General features: G+C 46.0%; 1 protein-coding gene across 2 annotated transcripts in view; it reads left to right on the forward strand.

Moving 5' to 3' along the window:
* PHIP (pleckstrin homology domain interacting protein) overlaps positions 1–24,696 on the forward strand; it is a 944,985-nt gene that overhangs the window by 885,698 nt on the left and 34,591 nt on the right. For both annotated transcript variants that reach the window (XM_029595577.1, XM_029595576.1), the window contains exons 34-37: positions 5,899–6,048; positions 9,547–9,699; positions 9,901–10,064; positions 10,462–10,727. In XM_029595577.1, the coding sequence (XP_029451437.1) occupies positions 5,899–6,048; positions 9,547–9,699; positions 9,901–10,064; positions 10,462–10,727 (733 nt within the window). The remainder of the gene's footprint in view (positions 1–5,898; positions 6,049–9,546; positions 9,700–9,900; positions 10,065–10,461; positions 10,728–24,696) is intronic.

Raw genomic sequence — 24,696 nt, forward strand, 5'->3', positions numbered from 1 at the left:
GTGCATGCCACTGCCCTCCGGTGGGATTATTTTTAATCTACTGGGTCATGATTGTTTGTATGACTAGTAACAACGCCTTCTGCAGGAATAGTTGCTCATGGACCAATAGGTGTGCAAGGGAGTCATTAAAGAGTCTCAGTAAACATACTTTAGGTGTCCTGGGCACCTGAGTACTTAGTATCTGTTTCAGGCTCTCCAAAACCTCCTCCCAGAATAGAACCTCCTGGTCATATTCCCACAGACTATGGATATATGTCCCCTTTTCCGTCTGACATTTTATACATAAGTCTGAGTCACATAGTTTTGCTGCAAATAATTTAGCTTGGGAAATGTGCATACAATGTAATACTTTGAACCCCAGCTCTCGTAGGATCACATTCTCCATTACGTCAACACATCCATCCAATATCGTAGCAATATCCGTCCTTGACAAATATATGTCAGCATGTAGTACCCGCTTATTTTGAATAGTGATCAGGTATCCCTTTTAAGGCCCTAGAAAAAGTAGAGCATGAATTTGACTTGCCATTCTGACTCTCAGGGGTAAAGAAATCTCTTAGTCTGTACCACTGATCCTCTCGCATTTGTGCCCCAAAGATTGCTCTTATGTAGTGCCTCGCCTGTAGGTAAGCGTAGAACTCTTTACTAGGAAGCTCATACTGCTCTTGGAGGTCCTTGAAACTCCATAGAATTCCCATCCCGGGCGCAAAGAATTGATATACGTTCTGCAACCCTTTTGTATATCAGTTCCCAATCACCACTCCATCTAAGCCAGTGGGGATCTGGGGATTGCCACTCAATGTAATGTATGGAGATATACACCTCCTCAGGTGCAGTATATTTAGGCACAGGTACCGCCAGGCCTTCCGCCCAGAAGTAATGATCATATGTTGACTGTAGCGGGCAGGGATTTGAGACCCAGGAATTTGCATGAGCACTTCTGGCCTGTAGGGGTACAGCCAATCTAGCAGAAAATGGAGTGGTGAATATTTCCCCGTGCCCTCCAACCAGTCTTGTATGTGCCATAAGAGACATGCTTAGTTGTAATCTCTCCAGCTAGGACACGCCAGACCCCCCTGAGCTCTACTCAGCTTCAAAGTACTAAGCAGTAGTCTGGCTTTCCGCCTGCCCCAGATATATCGTTGCACCCTTTGGTCGATATTTTCAATATCCGCCTGTTTTGAGCCATAGAGGGAGCTGCTGTAAAACATAGAGCCACCTAGGCAATTCTGGCATTTTGAGCAAGCAAAGTCTGCCTGTTAGAGAGAGGGGCAAAGCTTCCCACATTTTCAGCTTGGCGGTCATCCGTCTTAATAGTGGACAAATGTTCGCGTCATAAAGCTTGGCTGTATCCCTAGTCAGTTGTATCCCCAAATATCGCATTTCCTGGTCCACCCACCTTAGGGGGAAATCTCCCTTCCAATCTGTCTTGACTGAGGGACTGAGATCCATGGCCTCTGATTTTTCTACATTTAGTTTCCTGGCTGCAAATGACCCATAAAGCCTCTGGTGTTGTAAGACCCTCTCCAGTGAGCATTGTGGAGATGTCAGGAAGACCTTAAATTCCTGTTAGTCCCATGTGAAACCTCTAACTAAAGGATCTTCCGCTATCTTACGAAGGAGTGGATCTATTGATAAAATATATCGGAGGGGAGATAGCCGACAGCCCTGTCGTGTGCCTCTTTGTAATCTAAAATCTGTCGAGACCTGGCAATTTGCCACTATCGCCGACTGGGGGTTATGATATAGCATCTTTATATTTTCCACAATCTCACTGCGGAAGCCGTACTGCATTAAAACTGAGAAAAGATACTCCCATGACACCCTGTCAAAAGCTTTCTCAGAGTCAAAGCCCACGAGCATTGCCGCCGTTCCTTGCTTTTGACATTCTTCCATAGCTACGATTAATTTGGTCAAATTTGTGCTGATAGCACGACCTTTAACGAAGCCCACCTGATTTCCGTTAATAATGTCAGGAAAGACTTCGCCTAACCGGTCCGCCATAATTTTTGCAAATAGTTTGGCCTCGAAGTTTAGTAATCAAATCAGCATATATGCGGCTGGGGAGGACAAATATGTGCCAGGTTTTTCTAGGACAGTAATATAAGCCCTCGTAGTATCTGCTAGGAAATGACCTCTTATCTGAGCCTCCTGGTAAAATTTGAGGAGGTCCCCTGTTGCTTGATTGACCAGGCTCTTATAGTATTCTGCACTCGGCCCATCCGGGCCCGGTGCTTTGTTATTTTTACTCGTTGTTATAGCCCCCCTCAATTCTATGATACTTATGGGCATATTCAAGGTTGCCAATTGTCTCTCATTAATTTGTGGAAGTTGTAGTCCCCGAAAGAACTCTTCCTCTTGAGAGAGCCCCCCTTTTCTATCCTTCCTGTATAACTGTTCATAAAACTTATGAAATTCTGCACAGATCTCTTTCTCGGTCACGAGAGGTTTACCATTTCCCACTTTCAATTTGTCTATGATAGTGTGTCCTTTAGTCACGCGTACCATATTAGCTAATAAGCACCCTGACTTGTTCCCATACCTGAATAATTTGTATGCTCCTGCCTGCATCATCCTCCGAGCTCGCTCATTGAAAAGGGCATTTAAAGTACAGAGGATGTCATTATAGTCCATTTGGGCTTGCAGGGTGTTCTGTTGAGCCAGCTGGAGCTTGGCCCGTCTCAGCTGGTCCTCCAACTGCAGTATGGTCTTAACCATTACCTTGGATTTTGCTATCACATAAGACGTAATTTCTCCCCTCATTACTGCTTTGCTGGTAGCCCAGTATAGCCATGGCTCAGATTTGTGTCATGAGTTGTGGTGCTCGTAGTCAGCCCATTTCCTTTGTAGAAAGTCCTGAAAATTCTTGTCCCCACTCAGGTGACTAGGGAAGCGCCATAATCGGGACTCACCCTCCTCTATCCCATCCCCCTATGTCTACCCAGATTTGGGCATGATCCGGTATTTCTATGGGCCCAATTTTCACTTGTTGGACCTTGGGAACATAGAAGTCGATACCAGTAAGTAGTCGATGCAAGACAGTATAGCGTGCGCCCTCGAAACGTGAGTATAATTACATTCAGTTGGATTTAGTTCACGCCAGATATCTAGCATACAAAGTTCGGTACATAGAAAAGAAATGCCTTTGTCAGACAAAGAGTGTGATCTATCTAGCTGGGGGTCATTCACCCAGTTAAAATCACCCATCAAAATTAGAGGACCTTTCATTATCGGGATGATCTTGCTTTTACAATATCTTGAAAAAACATGAGTATATGAGTTGGGAGCGTATACATTACATACTGTAATTTCCTGCCCTTGTACCTTACCTATCAGTATAATATATCTGCCCTTTTCATCCAAAACCTCCTGTATTAGCTCAAACTTTATATTTTTGTGGATTAAAATTGCCACCCCTGCCTTATGCCCCCAGGCTGGGGTGTAATAACAATGGTTGACCCATTGCCTTTTCAGCTTTTGGCTTTCCTCAGCCGACAGGTGCATTTCCTGGAGGCCGGCTATCCCCACCTTATGTCTCTGGAGTGCACTAAGTACTTTCTGCCTCTTAATAGGCGCTCCAAGGCCCCCCACATTCCAAGATATATATCGCACTTTACCTATCCGGTTCTCAAATAGGTTGCATAGTTCTCAAAATATGGTTGCTTCTTTCAGTCCAGTGATTCCCTAGCCTGAATCACCGTCCCTACAGACTCACGGGACCCCATTCCTAACCCCTCCATCCCTGCTAGAGACCTTATTTCCCACCCCTCTTGAACCCCCCCCCCCCCCCCCCCCCCCAATTTTACAACACACTTTACTCTGAATCGCATGTAAGAATTCGGGCTGGAGGTCTGTATATAGTGCACTTGGATGCTGACCCACCTCTGAAAAGTTAAACCAGAACATATGGAAACAGATAACATAAACTTGTACCACATAACATTGCCCAGGGCTCGGTCCTTCGGCCGCCTATACCCCCTCTGGGGTTAGGGTAGGTGTGCTATGCGGGCCCCATTATTTCAGTGGCCCTAAATTAGGTAGTGAGGCCTATAGCCACTTTCCAATTGGTAATACTCAGTGCCTGGCCTGCTTTCCTCGTGTCCCATACACTCTGTGCTATCAGCGCTGGCCGGTGTGATCCTTCATCCATTCAGTAGCCTTTTCCGTGGTCGCAAATGTATGTACTTTTTCATCTCGCCAAATCTTCAGCGATGCTGGAAACTGCAGGGAAAATCGGACATTTTGATTGTAGAAGTCATTACATATTGTAGAAAGAGCCGTCTCTTTGTCGCCACCGCCACTGAAAAGTCTTGGAAGATTACAATTTTATGGTCTTTATAACGTAAATCCCAAAGTTTCCTGAAGGATGGGAAGACTGCTGCCCTTTGTGCCCAGTTAAGAAACCGCATGATGACCAGCCTCTGGCGCCTATCAGAGTCCCTCCGGGGCCCTAGTCGGTGAGCCCTCTCAAGATCTAGCTTCCCCTCCAGTGCAGATAGGTTTAAGGCGCCAGGGAGCCACTCCGCTAAGAAATTGTGTAGCTCACCCTCTTGCACATCCTCGGGGATCCCCAGAAATTTAAGGTTACTGCGGCGGGCTCTGTTTTCTAAGTCCTTGAGCTTGTTATCCGCCATCTTCGCTGAGACTTCCAGGGCTGCCACTCGGGCTGCAAGGGCCTGCTGATCTTTCTCCACTGCCGATATCCTGCCTTCTGCAATATCTATGCATCTGCCAATATCCCCTAAAGTCTCTTTGACTACTGTAAAATTTTCAGTGATGCCTTCGAACTTGTGTTCAAGCGCCGCAACGACCACCGTCGTCAGCCTCGCCACAGCCACATCATCCAGGCTTGCGCTGTCTGATGTACTTTTGCTGTCAGCCATCTTGGGGTCCGCTCCGTTTATCTTTACTTTTTCTTTCCGCGGCGGCTTGGTAGTAATTTCCGGCCGGCGGCAGCAAGCAGAACACGGTGCGCTAACCTTTAGCCTTGCAGAACACCACCTCTTTCGCAGCGGTTTTGCTTTTAGCGTTCTAAATTTGCAGATTTCGGAGGGTCAGCACCTGGAGCCGTGAGGAGAACGTCTCACTCAGCTCACTGCATCACGTGACCTCTCTTATTAGGGACTTTAAGATAATGTTTTGAACTGGAGCTAATTTGGACAAAGGATGTGAAGGCTTAATGCAATTGAAACTTCTTGGTTTATTCTTAATTACTTCTGGATTATTTCTGTAATTATTCTTTCTCGATGAAAATATGGAGTTTGTTGTGTAGATCAGTGATATCGCTAATAAGTAATACTAAGTCAATTAATACAGGAGTTTATAAATAATAGTACAAAAAATGACATAACAGGATAAAGAGGGATTGAGACTTGAAACTTTCATATGACACATTGCATTCAAGTAGAGAAGAATCACCACTCAGTGACCTCTAGCTAATCATTATGTTCCATGACATACTCATGCTATTTATACAAAATTATCAATACCTCATTCCCATTCCCTTCAAAGAAACCCTTGTTTTGCCTGTATAGGCTTCCTCAGGGGCAACATTTCTGAGTTTAAAATCAACTTATCTGTCTAAATATGTCCAATTCTTCTTTTATTTATTTCCATCATATAAACATCCTAAAAGAATCCACAAAATAATGTAAAAAATTTACAAGGGTGTGACGACTTTTATAAGGCACTGTAGATGGATAAACTGAGAAATAAGAAAAAATTTGATTTAGAGAAATAAAACATAGAGTTCTAAGAAATAAAATAGTTGAGATTCTCCTTTTCTCATTTGTATTTTAAAAGATTTCAATACTGATACAGTATGGGTAAGTAAATTACTGTGTAAGATTGCTGCTGTGGCAAAAACATGCTGTAATACATTAATTACTTCCATTTCAGGATAATCAGCCTAGGCGAAGGCTGCGCAATAGAGCTCAATCATGTTACATTCATGCATGGAAGAGACAATGCCAGGAACTGTTAAATCTCATTTTTCAGTGCGAAGATTCTGAACCTTTTCGACAACCGGTGGACCTCCATGAGTATCCAGTGAGTGTTTTTAATGATATTTCTTCCTTTCTAGTGTTGATAGTAAATCCTACCATCTTGAAGAGCTGCAGCAAGACATGTTACAGTGCTAAACAGTAGTGTTCAATTATTCTCTCTGTTCTTTCATCTAAAGGGAAAATTCAAATTTTTTTTTTAATTGAAACATTTCAGAGAACTACTGTAAGGCTTTTCATTTCCTGTGGCAGTTCAGGGGTAGATTCTGATATGAACATTGATAGTTCTATGCCTTGTTTACATTTGTGTATCTTTATGTAAAAAAGTGCCACATTTTTACTGACTGTCTTACTTTAAAAAATACATATCCTTGATTAGAAAATAAAAAATATTACTTTCAAACCTGTTATGTTCATCTAGATTTATTTTGTTCTCTTATTATTTGTTTCTCCATTTCTGTTCTTTCTCTGATTTTTTTTTGTTTGTTTTTGTTTTTCCTTTTTACCTTTTTCTTTGATCTTTCCTTCACATTCTGCCTCTTACCTCCTGCCTTTCCACGGGTGTTTTTTTCCCCGCCACCTCACACCTCTATTTTTTCTCCCTCCTCTGTTGTCCATTCTTCCCTCCCTTCATCTCTTCTCTCCCTTCCAGTCTTTTTCTCCCCATCTTTCTTTCTTTTCTCCTTCCCATCTTCTTTCCCCTCCTATTTATCAAGTCTTCCTCCATATTTGTCTCTCACCCTCATGTCTCTCATCCTTCCCAGTTTTCTTATCCTTTCTTTATAGTTTCTCATCTTCCCATAACTCTTGTCTTCTGTGAGACACACAATGCTGACTGCAGAAGGAAAATGTGTACAGCATTTGTAGAGAAGCCAGGCAGCCAGAATTGGCAGCACTGTCCCAAAGGGAAGGGAGTTGGCCCAGTCTGCATTACTTTGAAGGAAGGAGAGAAATGACTAGATCTGTGGCAGGATCAACAGCAAAGAGAGAGAAGCAACCTTGTTAGCAAGTGGAGGAGAGTCCAGATGGCAGCAACAGAGAAAAAGGCAGCCTGCAGTTTTAGCATTAGGAAAGAAATCCTAGGAAACAACCATTCCACAATCTGTGGTAGATTTTGTAGCAAATGGCAAGTCCTGCAACTTTAGTTTGCTATATATACCATATTTTCCGGCGTATAAGACGACCCCCCCCCAACTTTTTCAGTTAAAATATAGAGTTTGGGATATACTCGCGGTATAAGACTACCCCTCTTCCAACGCATTCCAACATTTACAGCAGGAGGGAGTGACTCGAGGAGCGAAGACGTGCTGCCTGATTGGCCGGTGCTGGGCAAAAGGGGCTTGCCGAAGCAAGCCCCTTTTGCCCAGCACCGGCCAATCGGGCAGCGAGGCAGCGGAGAATGAACTTTTTTTTTACAGTGTCCGGTGGGGGGGAGGGAGTGACTCGAGCGAAGGCACGCTGCCTTCCCTTGCAGAGCAGAACGAAACAAGGAGGGGTGGCGGTGAGATGATCTGAAGCTGCTTGCTCCGTCCTCGCAGCACAGAGGTCAGCGCTCCACAAATGGCTCCCGTCGCCCTTCGCAGCGAGCTTTACACCGTCCTATACACCGGCAAATATTCGCCGTATAAGACGACCCCCGACTTTTGAAAAGATTTTCAGGGGTTAAAAACTCGTCTTATACGCCGGAAAATACGGTAATTTTAGAAATGCCACTGAACTGGAATTGCATTTAAATATTGTCTAGATGCATATGATACCTAAAGAAAGTCAGTGCCCGAAATGAAGGTTGAATTTGCTTAAAAAAAGGCCATGCAGATGCTGTTACATGTAGCTGTGTTTCGGTTCAGTAAGTTTTTAAGTCTGAAGATTTTAAGAAAGAAAAGTATTGTATATTGATTAGATATAACGCAGGGTTGCTAAAGGAAATAATGCAGAAGTAAAGGGCAGTAAAGAAAAATAAGGTGATATCTTTTTGTTGAGCTAACAATATATTTTGAGGGTGATTTGATAGTGGCTTGTGTCAGACTAAAATCTGCGTGTAGAAAATACGTGCAGATTTTAGTTCAGATTTTCAAAGCGGACTTATGCCCTTAAGTCTGCTTTGAAAATTAGTGGGTGTGCGCTGACCCCTGGCTGCATACATATGCACATTTTTACTAGCAACTTAGAAGGTGTAAATGTGGTCATGTAGATTTACGCACATACTATTGGAAATCAGAAGAATATGTGAAAATAGTTCTTCCCTCTCCCGGACCAAATACCTCTTTCTAATACATATAAAATTGCATGCGAAATAGTTTTGGGGCTTTTTTTTTTCATAATTTTACATGAAGTACACTTCATGCACAGGACATTTATCAATTATGTAACAAAATGAAAACAAGAAAAGGAAAAGGAAAAATAGTATACTTAACTGATCCAAAGTTCATCCAGCAATAAAAGAAAATAGTTAAGAAAGCCAGCAAATTTACTTAACAGAACAGTAAAAGTTGGTTAGATTTGTGTCTAAGTATAGAGTAATCTTAGTGGTCTTATTTTTAAGAGAGGAAATCAGATGGTCAGGATACCCACATTTAGAAACCGCTGACATAGGCAGCAATTTATTTTTTTTTTACATACTGAGTACTCCTGGAGAGATCTGGAGATATCGTAACAACTTCTCCCATAAAAAATTCATTCTTGTTCTTAAAGAATGCTTGCAACACCATGTTCCTATCCAAATCCATGATAAAAGCATCAGTCAATGTTGCCCTAGTTTGAGAGCAATCTAGCTGGCTGTGTTACTCAGTTATGCAAGTTTACTATAGATGCAGAGAATGTTTGCTAACCATGACTGAAATAAGGGAATGCAATTGCAAAACTGACACATCCCAGAAACAGATCTCTGAGTTACAAGGTAGCAAGGTGGCGTTAGTGAAAGATATTTCCTCCTTTAAGGAGTAAGATAGATTCTTAAAAAGCATGGCATGGTTCAAAAATCTTTGAATATTCAATTTTCCTTAGATTAGATTAACTTCTTAAATGCTGCTGAAGAAATATTTTTGGACACATTGAAATTTTCCCCTGAAGTACTGCCTTCAGTTGTGAATGGTTATAAAGTAATACAGCAGGAAAAATAAGAGTAGCTGGTGGATATCTTGATACCTGTTACTCAAAATCTGACTGATCTACTTCAGTCTTCATTCGAAGAGTTGAAAAATCGCTTTTATGTGCACATCCCCCCCCCCCGGGCAGTATTAAACATCTGGGTTTTATGTGCGTAAATCCTATTGAAAATTCAATTCTCCCAGTCTAGCTTTTATCAACTAGCACTTCCTTGATCAGGTCAAAACAAAATTGTTGACAAAAGGCGTGCTAGCTCCCAAAGTCTGGTCAAGAAATGTATTAAGTTATTCCAATAGAAAGGTGTAATCTTCTGTTCTTTATTTTTTGACCTTTATTTCCATGCATTTAACGACTTTTTCCAAATGTTATAAAATATGAAAGCTATTAAGATACAGTCTCTCTTTAATATAGTGATTTACTAATAAGACTTTATTTTTAGGATTATACAGACATTATTGAAACTCCAATGGACTTTGGGACTGTTAGGGAAAAGTTGGCAGCTGGGAATTACGAATCTCCTATGGAACTGTGTAAAGATGTGAGATTGATTTTCAGCAACTCCAAGTCTTACACACCAAGTAAAAGATCAAGGGTAGGAATTCACATTTTGTCCAGAATATTTTAGTACCATTAATTTGGAGATTTTATTTTGATTAAAATACACTATAGAGCATGATAGTTTAAGCATGGTTCACATACGTGCATTAGGAAAATAATACAGACTTGCTAGTGTCAAAAACATGAATACATTCATAGTAATTTGTTTCATATGTCATAATATTTTTTTCACTAGATTTACAGCATGAGTTTACGCCTGTCTGCTTTCTTTGAGGAGCATATTAGTTCAGTGTTAACAGATTATAAATCCGCCCTTCACTTTCACAAGAGGAGCACAGTAACTAGGCGCAGAAGGAAAAGGAATAGAAGCAACTCTGTTTCCAGTAGTACAGCATCAAGGTATTTTCATTTTTCTGATTCTGCATACGATGTGAAATTTTAACATGAATAAATAGACCGTAGTTTGGATTTTTTTTGTAATACTTTTGCCCTAGACTATACATTGATGTACAAACCCCATAATGTGAAGGAATTATAAACTTAAAAGCTAGCCTAGAGTACAAACATTAATTCACATCAGTGCTACTCACAAAAAGGTGTATTAGGATAGTGATATTGATTATATGCAACTATATCTCATGCATATTCTGTGGCTATCCTGAAAACCCAACAGGCCAGGCTCCCCAAAGACAGGTTTGGGAACCACTGAGCAAGACAAGAATGTTATTGTGCTCATCCCAGTTAGAATTGTTTGTAGCAATATCACTAAATTACAGATATTGTTTTTAATCTACAGCCCTGAAAGGAAGAGAAAGTTGATAAAATTTCTGCCAAAGGCCGAAACTATTACCTCTTCTTCAGTTTCTATATCTGCACGTTGTTTGCCACAAAAACACTCTGCAATTCAAATGAATGGTAAAACAACAGAGCTAGCCACTGTAGTTCGCACCAGAAGCAATAGGCGGCAAGTAGATCCAGCAGTTGCTGAACAACCATCCACTTCCTCAGGATCAAAACTTTCAACTTCAAAACCTAATTCTACTGCAATACTAGGAAAATCAGGTAGGTTGCAAAGAACTCTTATATTATAAGGATTGATTGCAGCTATCCATTTTCAAATAGTATCTAATTCCTACATAATGACTGTCAGGCTAGGTTTGTTTATCTGTCACTTTTAGTGCATACATGTTGAAGTCGTGCAAGTGCCAAATTGTATGGTTCTGAGAGTAGTGCCATATCACCTATATAACATACTCCTAGTCATTTATTTACCATCTCCTGGTATGGACCTTAGAATTTTCATTTCTTTTTTTATATATTTGTGACTCTCTCTTTGATGTACTTTAACAAAATAGAACTTGGAATGTACTGTAAGAATATCATGGGTAGATAACTACATTTGATTAAAAGAATTTAATCTGATAACTTTATTATACAAATTCATTAGTTTTAAGGGAGCAGTTTACACTTTTTTGAGGTAATCAGTTTTATTGTAGCAGCATAAGTATACAAGATTTAATATGGTACAGAAATTTCTTTTCTTTGTTTTGGTTTTAGTTTTACAATTTCATAGCACAAAGCACTGTAATGAAAGATAAACAGAATTTGTATGTATTATCTCCAAGCCCAACTTTGCAATTGTTAATTAAGCAATTGCCAAACTAACCCAGCTGAATAATAATTAAGCCAGTGTTCTCACTTTTAAAAGCAGTCCTGGTCACTCCTGTAGAAGTCCAGGTTTCTGTCTCAACATGCCACAGGGAAATCCAGAAAACCCCGTATGGCGGACGACAGTTTAGAACCCAAAGGTCTTACAGACGTCTCCCTGAGATATATGATGGCAGAAACAGGGTAAAGATATTCCTAGTTTTTTCAAGGGGTAGCTGGCCAAGTTCCTGCTTCTCAAAGCAGACTGCTAAGTCATCTCCCCATCTTCTGTCCTTGACTTGCATTCCGTCCCCACCCCACCCTCTGCAATCACCCCTTCCACACTACTTTCCACACCCCAGACACATCCCCCAGCATCCAAACATGCTTACATACCCTATTCCCATCCTCAAACACCACCCTCACAAACTCAGGAAGCCACAACTAAACGTTCCCACCCCACAATCAAGATCACTACTACCTATCATGCTCTCCCCCTTCACTCAACTACTGGGGCTCACTGCTTTCTCCCTTATTCTTCGCAACTCACAATACATTGCAAAAAAGACACCCATTCTCAATGATATCCTGCTTGATTTCAGCCCTGACATTTGCGCTTTAACAGAAACCTGGCTCAAGGATACTTACTCTGTCCTCCTAAACCAACTTCCCTTGCACAAATACGACATCTTTTCCATACCGAGACCCAAAAAGAGAGGAGGAGGCCTCATGCAAGCAGCTAAGAAACAACTCAGACTATCTCCCTTGCCAGTCAACTCCGCACCCAAACTAGAAATTGGCCTTTTTAAATCCACACATCTACAAATCTGTTTAGTCTATGCCCACCCAGGTCTCCTTGAAAACAACCCCTCACTCCTCATTGAATTCTTAACAGTAAACATAGAATTGGATACCCCGGCTATCATCCTCGGAGACTTCAACCTCCATGTAGATGCCATCCCCCTCACCCCCACTTACGACGCCTTCTTTGCCTCACTTAATGCGATGGGTTTCAATCAAATTATAACCAACCCCACTGATAAAGCGGGTCATACCCTTGATTTAATATTCATTAACAATTACATCCTCTCGACCAACACCCTCACCTGTACCCCTGTCCCTTGGTCCGACCACGTGCTTATAACTACCACACTATCTATAACAAAAAAAACCCACGCCCCCTCACACAAACAAAAAAACCATACATTTCAGAAAACCAGACAGCAGAGATGATCTAATCACCTCCCTCACCAAATCCCTTGCAAAACTTGATCTTACAGACACTGAAACTGCACTCTCATCCTGGAATGAGATCACCATTAACATTATCACCTATCAACCTATCCAGAGGTGTTTCTTAAGGCTCCTCGCTATCCTCTACCCTCTTCAATATTTACCTGCCACCCCTTTGCCAACTCCTCTCAGAACTGGGCCTCACTCACTATGTATATGCGGACGACGTCCAAATCCTCATCCCTATCACAGACTCCTTACACAATGCCCTCAAAACCTGGGAAAACGCTGTAGCTTCAATCAACAGTCTCCTCACTACCCTTAACCTGGCACTTAATACTTCTAAAACTGAGCTTATCATCATCTTCCCCAACCCCACGCGACAACCTTCTCGCAGCATGTACGAGACCTTGGCGTCACCATAGATAATCACCTAAACCTAAAAAAATTCATTAGCTTGACCATGAAAGATTGCTACTTCAAACTAAACACCCTGAAGAAACTTAGACCACTTCTCCTCCGCAACGACTTTCGCATGGTCCTCCAAGCCACTATATTCTCCAAAATAGACTACTGCAACTCCATACTTCTAGGCCTCCCCAAAGCCACTATCAAACCCCTCCAAATGCTACAAAACTCCACTGCCAGAATCCTTACAAATACCCGCAAAACTGATCACATCACCCCCATTCTCAGAGATCTACATTGGCTCCCGATATCACAACGTATCATCTATAAGACGCTCTCTATCTTACATAAAACCCTACACAACCAGGGTATGATCTGGCTAAATAACTCCATACAATTTCACAACACTATCAGACCAACCAGGTCTTCCTACAAAGGCACGCTGAGTACACCCCTCCCCTAAGCTCACCCATCTTACTACTACAAAAGAATGTGCACTTTCTTTCGCAGGCCCCTCAATTTGGAACTCCATGCCTCCTGATCTGCGGCTAGAACAGTGCACACAGAAATTTAAAGAAAAACCTTAAAACCCTAGCTCTTCAAGCAAGCATTTGTCTAATCCCTCCTCATATGCCGTTATCTCCACCACCACCCCCCCTTCAAACTACTAAGAATCCTCTCCCCCCCCCCTCCCTTACCCTACCCGCACTTTTATCTTCTTCCTTGCCCTCCTCTCTCCACCTACATCCTACCCCCCAGTTCGAATGCACCCCTGGAACTCCCTAGGCTGCCCTTGTTTCTACCGCCGCCGCCAGCATAACCTCCCAATTGAGTTACCATGCTAATCGTTAATATACTATATTTCCTGGCGTGTAGCCAGATGGACTCAGAATGAATGGGTATAGTATGCTCGTGCTAGCAGTTGGAGACAGATCTGACGTCAGCACGGGTATATATACCCCCACAGGAAGTGTAGCAACTCAGTAATTTCCGTCTCCAAAGCAGTTTGGAGAGCCTGCACGCTCGCTGAGCGGGTTTCCAATCTACTTTCTTCTTACTAAATTTCTACTGCGACATCGAGCCCCGCACTCCTGCGGTGATACCCCTGGGGTCCCTCCCCCAATAGAGTTTCCCGGGGTGATTTCCGCGATCCCCCTGAGGTTTAAGACCTCGGTCCGATGGCCGAATCGCGGCAGGGACGTAGCCCCCGGGCGAGGCTCGGGCGTGGCGAGCGAGGCGCCTTGGTTCCAGCGTGGACGAGGCAGCGGGTGCATATCCTCAAACACGGCGGTGAAGGTACTTGCCCTCTCCCCCCCCCCCCCCCCCCCCCCCCCGCAGCCGGAGACCGCCCGGGTTCCAGCCGGGAAGCGCCGAGGATCAGGTAAGGCATACATCTCTTACTTTTGGTCTCCGAGGATCGACGGCGTGGCCTGTGGGCGGCACGCCGTGGAGGGCGCCATTTTGTGGGCCGTGTTCAGGTATTGAGCGCCCGTGATAGGCGCCTGTCTATGACTAAGCGTATATTGCTGACCGCTTATTGCTGAGAGCATATTGCATACCATTGAGCGTGTATTGCTAACCGCATATTGCTGAGTGCATATTGAATGCCATTGAGCGTGTATTGCTAACCGCATATTGCTGAGTGCATATTGAATGCCATTGAGCGTATATTGCTGACCGCATATTGCTGAGAGCATATTAGATATCATTGAGCGTATATTGCTGCCGCATATTAATAAGCGCCTGATGTATTTAGCGCCTGTTCTATTGAGCGCTTGTTGTATTAAGTGTATATTGCTGCCGCATATTATTAAGCGCCTGTTGTATTAAGCGTATATTGCTGCCGCATATTATTAAGCGCCTGTTGTATTTATTTATTTTCTTTATTTAACAGTTTTATATACCGAAGTTCTAGTAACAAAGTTACTAATCAATTCGGTTTACATTACAACAATAAAATTGACAGTATATAGAATAATGTCTTACAATGAACAGGGAAGATTGAACTTGGAAATAAATAAAATAACTTAATGAGAGCAATAAATAACTTCAACGGAGCAAGGAGAGTACAATTTAAATACAGTATAATATAGGTGAATATATTTTCGGAATAGACTATGTCGGGCCTGAGGTCGATTGTTGAAAAGTTCAGAATAGTTATTGGGATTAGGAGTATTAAGTATTAAGCGTATATTACTGCCGCATATTATTGGGTGCCTGTTATAAGCGTATATTGCTGCCTCATATTATTGTGCGCCTGTTATAAGCGTATATTGCTGCCACATATTATTGTGCGCCTGTTATAAGCGTGTATTGCTGCCACATATTATTGCGCGCATACTTTTCCATGGAACAGAACGCCTCAGCGTCTTCAGCGGAGGCGCCTCCTGCCTCCGGCATTAAAGCCCTCGGCCTCTGCTCCGCATGCCAGCTTAGGGCCACGCACAGTGAAGAGCCAGACTCCCTTTGTGCCCAATGTGAGGAGGCCGTGGGACCCTCAGGCCCGGACCAATCTCAGCCACGGTTTGCTGACAGTTCCCCAGGGGCTACCCCGGATTTAGTGGGCAGTCTCGACCAACCTGGAATCCCGGGGGACCTAGTACCCCGGCGATTAGAGACCGCTTCCATTTCCTGGGTGGATCTCTTTAAGGGAATTCATGCTTTTGTCCAGATGCAAACAGCTTCTCATCCAGGCCCTGCTGTTCCTGCTGCTGCTGTTGCAGCTCCAGCGGATCCTGTTCCTGGACCTTCCCGCCCTTAACGTGGGCAGGATCTCCCGCCTCCAGACAGTCCGGTTCAGGTGGACCCTGATGTTTCACTGGACGAGTCTGAACCCCCAGACGAGGGGGAACTTCCCTCCGGGATTGAGCCATACAGAACCATGAGGAGGTTCTTCCCTAAAGAGGATCTCTCCGACCTGGTGTCTCAGTGCCTGGCGGAGTTGGATATTACAGGTCCCAGCGCTACAGTACCCTCTGCGCAGAACCCCCTGCTGGAAGGTCTTCGTCCTGACTTGACTGATCGCCATTTTCCATTTTTGCAAGCTGCACAACAACTGATAGACTTAGAATGGGCGGCACCAGCGGCCTCATTCAAAGGGGGTCGGACCGTGACAGGTATGTACCCCCTGGCACCGGCTATCCAGGATCTACTGGCGTGCCCTCAGGTGGACGCCTTGATTAGCGCTGTGGTCAAGCGCACTACCATTCCAGTTGAGGGGGGGGCGGCCCTCAAGGAGCCTCATGACCGGCGACTGGACGCCATCCTGAAACAGACCTTTGAGGTGGCAGCTCTATCCTTGCAGATCGCCACCTGCTGCACAGTGGTGACACGTTCCTGTTTGTCACAGGTCAGGAACAATGCTCCAGCAGCAGACATGGAGTCTGCTCTCTCGTTCCTCACGGATGCTGCATCAGACCTAGTCCGGACCACAGCCAAGGGGATTTCATCCTCCGTAGCCGCCAGGCAGCACGTCTGGATCCGGAATTGGTCAGCCGATGCTCCTTCGAAGACACGCCTCACCAGAATGCCCTTTAGGGGCTCTTTCCTGTTTGGCAGCGACCTTGATAGACTGGCCGGCACATGGGGCGCCTCTCCAATACCTCGACTGCCGGAAGATCGGTTCAGAAGGAACCAGCGCACCTTTCCAAGGCCCTCCAGGGGTAGAAGCTCCCAGCACTTCACTCCCTATAGGAGTCGCTACCAGGCATCTCGTTCTCAGGCCAGGAACCAGTCCTTTCGGAACAAGCAGCGTAAGAGGGGAGCCGGCTCGGGTTCAGGTCCCGGCCGTGCCTCCCAGTGAGAATCAGCCGGCCCATCTGGGGGACGTAGCCATAGGGGGCAGGTTAACCCTCTTCTACCCCAGATGGGTCGAGATTACGTCGGACCAGTGGGTCCTCGCCATCATCCGAGAGGGGTATTATCTGGACTTTCATCATCTCCCTCCGGACAGGGTTGTGGAATCTTCGTGTCACCTACACAAGAAGGCAGCATTGGAAGCTACCCTGGCGAGGCTCCTGTCCTTGACAGCCATAATCCCGGTACCTGCACGGGAAATGAATTTTGGGCATTATTCCATTTATTTCATGGTACCCAAGAAAGAGGGCACCTTCCGGCCCGTACTGGACCTCAAATCAGTCAACCGATACTTACGGGTCCCGAGGTTTCGCATGGAAACTCTGCGATCAGTCAAGACCGCAGTACAGCCAGGAGAATTCCTCACGGCCTTAGACTTGTCAGAAGCCTACCTGCATATCCCGATCCATCCAGATCATCAGCACTATCTACGCTTCAAGGTTCTAGGATGCCACTTCCAATTCCGGGCTCTGCCCTTCGGGTTGGCCACGTCACCGCGGACCTTCACCAAGGTGGTCGTAGTGGTGGCGGCGGCACTCAGACGGGAAGGAATTCTGGTCCATCCCTACCTGGACGATTGGCTGATCAGGGCGAAATCGCGAGAGGAGAGCCATCGGACAACCGACAGAGTGATCGCCCTTCTGGAAAGCTTGGGCTGGGTGATCAACCTCAGCAAGAGTTGCCTACAGCCTTCCCAGTCACTGGAATACCTGGGAGTACAGTTCGACACCCAGGCAGACACAGTCAGTCTCACTACCAAGAGAAGGTTAAAACTTCAGACGCGTCTCCGGTCCTTGATGGGAGCCAGCCGGCCCATAGCTTGGGATTATCTGCAGGTTCTCGGCCTCATGACCTCCACCCTGGAAGTGGTACCCTGGGCAAGGGCCCATATGAGACCACTACAACACTCCCTGCTCTCTCGCTGGAGCCCCCGCTTCCGGAATTATTCCACGCACCTACCTCTGCCGACCAGAGTGAGGACCCAGTTACGGTGGTGGTTGCAGTCCAACCACACGAGCAGGGGGTCGAAGATGTCCTCCCCCACGTGGACTCTGCTCACCACAGATGCCAGCCTAAGCGGCTGGGGAGCACACTGCGAAGAACTCACCGCGCAAGGGCGGTGGAACAGAGAAGAATCAGGGTGGAACATCAACCGTCTAGAGGCATGAGCAGTCCGGCTAGCCTGCCTGCAATTAGCTCACAGACTGAGGAACAGAGCAGTCAGTGCTGTCCGACAATGCCACCACGGTGGCATACATCAACCGCCAGGGCAGAACCAGAAGCCGACAGGTCTCTCTAGAGATAGCCCCGCTGATGTCTTGGGCAGAGGCAAATCTTCAGGACATCTCCGCCGTCCACATTGCCGGGAAGGACAACACCACGGCAGACTTCCTCAGCAGAGAAAGCCTAAATCCGGGAGAGTGGCAGCTGTCACCCACAGCCTTCCAGATTTTTGTGGATCACTGGGGCATTCCGGACATGGACTTACTAGCGGACAAGTCCAATGGTCAAGTACCCAGATACTTCAGCCGCAAGCGCGATCCGTTCTCACACGGAATCGATACCCTGGTTCAGCCATGGCCTCCAGGGACTCTGCTATACGCCTTTCCTCCGTGGCCTCTGCTGGGCGCCATCATCCACAAGATTCAGAAACACCGGGGACTAGTTCTTCTAGTGGCACCAGACTGGCCAAGAAGACCCTGGTACGCGGACATGAGAAGACTGCTGGCAGGGGAGCCTCTTCCCCTGCCTCCTCTCCGGGACCTTCTACGTCAAGGTCCCATCCTCCACGAGGATCCGGCTCAATTCTCTCTTACGGTCTGGCCATTGAGAGGGCTAGACTGAAGAAAAGAGTTTACTCGGAGCCCGTGATAGATACACTCCTCCGAGCTCGCAAGTTTTCCACATCCCTTACCTATGTCAGGATTTGGAGAGTATTTGAAGCATGGTGCGACACTCATGGCACCAACCCACATGTGACCACAATTCCGATGGTTTTAGATTTCCTGCAGGATGGGCTTCAGAAGGGTCTCTCCCTCAGCTCTATCAAGGTTCAAGTGGCTGCGCTGTCTTGCTATGATCCCAGGAGGGATGGCAAGACCATTGCCAAGCACCCAGATGTGTCTCGCTTCCTGAAAGGAGTCAAGCATATTCGTCCGCCACTGAAGTGGCCTGTGCCCTTATGGAACCTCAACCTTGTTTTGGATTTCCTCGCGGGATCCACCTTCAGACCCCTTCGGGGCCTGTCTCTCCGTTCTCTAACCTTGAAGATGGTGTTCTTGCTGGCGGTGTGCTCAGCACGCCGCATCTCAGAGCTACAAGCACTGTCCTGCCATGATCCCTTTCTCAGAATCACTCCGGAGGCTATCCATCATCGCACGGTTCCCTCTTTCTACCTAAAGTGGTCTCACAATTTCACCTTAACCAAACCATATCCTTGCCTACCACGGCGGGTTTGAAGAAATCAGAAGAACGGCGTTTATTACGCCATCTCGACATTGGCAGATTGCTGTCCAGATATCTGGAAGTGACACAAGACATACGAAAGACAGACCATCTGTTCGTCCTACACAGCGGGAAGAAACAAGGTGAAGCGGCCTCTCGGCCTACCATCGCCCGCTGGATTAAAGAAGTTATCCGAGCAGCTTACGTAGAGGCTGGGAAGTCTCCGCCTCTACAGGTCAAGGCTCATTCTACCAGAGCACAAGTTGCATCCTGGGCAGAATCCAGGATGCTGTCACCTGCAGAAATATGTAAAGCAGCAACTTGGTCCTCCCTCCATATCTTCTCCAGATTCTACCTTCTGGACGTCCAGGCCAGGGAGGACACAGCATTTGCAAGGGCGGTACTACATGGTCCTCAGGCAGCCTCCCGCCCAGGCTGGGAGTAAAGCTTTTGTACATCCCATTCGTTCTGAGTCCATCTGGCTACATGCCAGGAAATGTTTAGATTACTTACCTGATAATCTCCTTTTCCTTAGTGTAGACAGATGGACTCAGCATCCCGCCCAGCTGCCTGTGTACATGAGTTTCACTGATTTAAGGTAAGCCATGCCATTTGTTTACATAAGAGCGTCCCCTTTTGCCAGGTGTCGACGCCTTCCGGTTGGGAATGCTGGTGGTCTCCAGCTACTATCAATCGGTCAGGGGAATCCTGTTTCACTTTTTCACTGAGCGTCAGTACACACATCCATAACAGCTTTTGCAAGGAAGATTACTGAGTTGCTACGCTTCCTGTGGGGGTATATATACCCGTGCTGACGTCAGATCCGTCTCCAACTGCTAGCACGAGCATACTATACCCATTTGTTCTGAGTCCATCTGTCTACACTAAGGAAAAGGAGATTATCAGGTAAGTAATCTCAACATTAATCTTTCCCTTGAATTCCCAGTTGTTTTATCATGCTTATCGCTAATATTCTATTTTACTCTCCCTTGAATTGCCGTTAATCCTGCATTACTTCAATACGCTTTCTATTCATGTACACACATGTACACACATGTACTTCCCTTTCCTTGTTATTACAGTTTCATGTAAACCAACATGATGTGCGTACGAATGCTGGTATATAAAAACGTTTAAATAAATAAGTATGAAGCTCAGTCTTACTTGCAGGTTAACAGTTGTGAACTACAACAGTCAAAGTTCTGGAAGTAAACTCTGGGATAATCCAAGGGGAAAAACTGCAGTCTTTATAATTGAAGCATGAATCATAACCTCTTTGCATATTCAGTTCCATAGGATCCAGCATTGATCTTAATTGGATGTTACCACCTTCTATAGAGACAGGACTGGTGGTATGCAAATATTGTCATCTAAGTCCAAATGCATGTGAATATCCCCATTGTGAGTTAATGAAGTTCATAGAGTTCATTAGCAGACGTGTGGAACAATACCCATTTCATAGCTAGATACAAAGTTTTGACCAAGGACATGTGCATAGTTCTTGTCCGAGGTTCTCATCTCATGGTGAAATGCTGACAAATGTCTGATATGAAAGACCAATTGCAGCAGAATCTTTTCTGTGGGAATCAGTCTCATATGAGGTTGCCAAGATTATCATGTGTCTGATGACTCCATTTTTGTGTTGCTTAACCTGCACTTTGGTTCAGTCTGTGTGCATAGCAGCAGGCCTCAAGTTCATTGATGCACATCCTTGTTGTAGGTTAAACGCCAGTTACCCTAAATACCTTTTGTGTAAGAGCAATTCTCCATCAACAAGCAGAATGAAATTATCCACACTAGTGGATAATAATATCTGAATGTGCCAACAGGACCAACTCAGACATGAGACGCTCCTCAGTTCCTTTTTGTCCAACTTAGCACATTGACACAAACCTGGCTCTCGATGCTTTTTTTTTTTCTGTAACATTTTATTTCTATTTCCTCTGCTTGCCTCTTTTTTTATTCTCAAGTATCTTCCTCTTTCCACCCAACCTACACAAAATAAAAAGCCTCTCTCTATCTCACCACACTTCATCATTGAGTTTATCCTTGCAGATTCACTGTTCATGATGATAGATGTTTGTGGTTTTAAGTCATGCCATTATGGTCGGAAAATGACTTAAGATGGACACGCCATGCTCTACAACTGCCTTGACCTGGACTACATTGTCTCCAACTGCTGACAGTGCATTCAGATGGCCCCCAGGAAAATGATGTTCTCACACCGTCAAAATGGAGGCCTTTTGATCCCATCCCTCCAAGTTCCCTTCCACCTGTAGGAAATCTTTGGAGAAGGGAGCTGTTTCATTATTTTAAAAATGTATATCCCATACTATCTCATATTCTAGGTGAGGAGCATACATAAGAACATAAGATTTGCCATACTGGCTCAGACCAAGGTCCATCAAGCCCAGTATCCTGTTTCCAGCAGTGACTGATCCAGGTCACAAATATCTAGCAGAATCCCAAAAAGTAAATAGATTCCATGCTGTTTATCCCAAGAAACCAGTAAGGTATTCAATTATTTTTTGACTTTCCCGGTGCTTGAACAAGTAAGGTATTCACTTATTTTCTGACGGAAGAGCGTTAGGCAGAGGCTTGTTCAAGCACCGGGAAAGTCAAAAAATAAGTGAATACCTTACTGGTTTCTGGTGAAAAGAAAATGCATATGGATAAACCCTGAGGAAGACATTGGATGTCAAAACTTGCGCAAGTCGGGATTAATTCGAGACATTTCAAAGCTAAGTATAGCAACTCAATTTCTGACGGTTTGGGGTAACAATAGATAGTGTTTTTGCACGAAGAAAATATAAAGAATAAAAAAAGAATAAAGAATGGAATTTACTGATGCCTATCTCTGAAAAGTTTTTAAAATATACTTTTGAAATAAAAATAGCCTATCCTCTACCCATTCAGTATTCGTCTGTCTCCAGCAGGTGCAGCATCTCCCCTTTGGTTCTCTGCTGTAGGCTAGTCAGCCTCTTCTTCTTTCTTTTTCAGCTCAAGCAAGTAGTTCTTTTGATTCCCGCTTGTTTTAGAAACAAAGGAAAAAATCTATGAAGGAAATTTTGCCTTCTTTTAGTGCCTTTACTGTTTTTGTGTGGGAGACGTCTGTCTCCCAGCTCTTGCCCGGCTCAGGGGGGCTTTGCCCCTTTTGCAGGAGGGGGTTCCCTGCATAGTCCTGAGTCCGTGGACGCTTCCAGGTGTGGGCACTGATGCTCTCCGGGCCTCGTTCCCCCTCTGGCTGCCGAGAGGGTTTTTAACCCTTTGCTGCGCTCAGTAAAAAAAAAAAAAAAAGTTTAAAAGTTTCAAACTTTCAATAAGTTGCAGGTACTCACCTACCTCTAACTTATTTGCAGCAGTTGACCAGCTTTTTTATTTTTTTCTGGTCAGAGTAGGGCTAGAACCGGCAGCCAGAGAAGCAGAAGGCAGCAGGTTTCCCGCCTGCTCTCTCCTGCTGTGCAGGCTGTCAATCAAGCTTTTTTTTCAGCTTTTTTTTCTTCATCCGCGGCTTAGCTATGTCCCGGCTGGCAGCCTGCCTTTCTTGTGGGCTGCCCTCTTCGTGTTTTTCGCGGCAGGGCCTCTGCACTGCTTGCCTGCCGGGTGGGGAAGGTCCTTCCTCGGCAGGACAAGCAAATTTAGCCCGGGGCTCCACTCCTCCCGGCATGGCTAGGCCTTTCCCGGGTCGGCAGAGCCCGGGAACGGCCGCCATCTTGGATTTTTCATTGGGGCTGGTTTCAGTGCTCCCTGGGGCTAGGGGACCAGATTTTTTTTATTTAACCCCCGATTTGGCCCCCGCGGGTGCCCAGGAGGGAGGTCCTGACCTTCCCTTGCTCCCCCGCCAAATCCAGGGTCCCTTTTTCAGTGGATTTCGTCCTCCTCATGCACAAATCTTATCTAGCTAGCCTGCATGAGCTGGACGAAAGCCCCCCCCTCCCCCCGCCAAAATTCTCTCGTTCAGCGCCATTGACCACTGGACCGGCCGCGGAGCCCCAGGGACCAGTTCGGGTGCGGGTGGTCCCGGGGGTGCCTTCCCCCCCCCCCGGTGTCTCCTGTGTCCTCGGACCCCGCTGCTTCCTCGAATTTGGTGGATGCCCCCCCCCCCTAGAGGGGGATGACCCTAGAGCCCTCCATCTTTTTCGTAAGGAAGGAATTAGAGCCCCTCCTACCTCTTGTTTTGCAGGAGCTGGGTCTGGAGAGTCCCTCCATAAATAATCTCATGGCCTCGCTCCCTAAGGATATGTACCCGGTTCTGGCAGGGCTCTGGCCTCAGCCTTTCCCTTCCACCCCATGCTTAAGCTCCTTATCCTGCGGGAATGGGAGGCTCCTGAGGGTGCGCTTCGGGTGGGGCGTGCGATGGATAAGCTCTACCCCCTCCCGGAGGAGGGCTTGGAGCTGTTGCGATATCCATCGGTGGATTCTTATGTTTCTGCAGTGGCCAAGCACACCACGATTCCGGTGGAAGGTTCCATGGCCTTGAAGGATTCACAAGATCCGTAAGCTGGAGGCTCACCTGAAGCACATCTTGACGTTCTGGCCCTCGGGGTCCGGGCGTCTTGCTGTAGCAGTCTCATGATGCGAGCGGGCCTCCAGTGGGTCCAACAGTTACTCTGCGCCCGGGAGCTTCCACCAGGTGAGGCAGAACAAGCCGAACGTCTGGAGGCAGTAACCGCTTACGTTTCGGACGCTCTCTACGATCTGGTCCGTGTCCAGGCGAAGGCGATGGTTTCGGCAGTGGCAGCCCGGAGGCTCCTTTGGCTACGCCACTGGTCGGCTGATCAGTCCTTGAAGACCCAGCTGGGCATGCTGCCCTTCAAAGGTAAGATGCTCTTTGCCGAGGATCTCGAGAAGCTTATGGACTCCTTGGCTGACAACAAGGTCCATAAGCTCCCAGAGGACCGCCCTAAGTCTTCCCAATCCTTCGCGGCCTCTCGCTCTCACTTCAGGGGCCAGCGTCGCTTCGCTTCTCGGGGGCGGGGCGGTTCTGCGAGGGGGTCTTCTCATGTGCAGTCCTGGTCGCAGTCCTTTCGTGGCAGACGGCCTTTTTGCTAGGGCCAGCCCGTGCGTGCCACCGCTGCAATGAAGTTCAGCTGACCCATTCCTCGGTTCCTTACCTCGGCAGACGCCTCTCCCTGTTCTTCGAGGAATGGGTCAAGATCACGTCGGATCAGTGGGTCCTCGACATTATCAGAGACGGGTACGCTTTCAACCTCGTCAGGGAACTTCCAGATCTCTTTCTTTTCTCGCCTTGCGGCCGGGCAAAGAGGGACACGGTGGTCCAGACTCTCTCCAAGCTTCTGGATCTGGGAACAGTGGTCCCAGTCCCGGAAAGGGAACTTGGCACCGGCCAGTATTCTATTTACTTCACCGTGCCCAAAAAGGACGGGTCCTTCCGCCCAATATTGGACCTCAAGAGGGTCAATCGGGCTCTCAAGATCCCCCA

Source organism: Rhinatrema bivittatum, chromosome 3 (assembly GCF_901001135.1).
Source record: "Rhinatrema bivittatum chromosome 3, aRhiBiv1.1, whole genome shotgun sequence".
NCBI lineage: Eukaryota > Metazoa > Chordata > Amphibia > Gymnophiona > Rhinatrematidae > Rhinatrema > Rhinatrema bivittatum.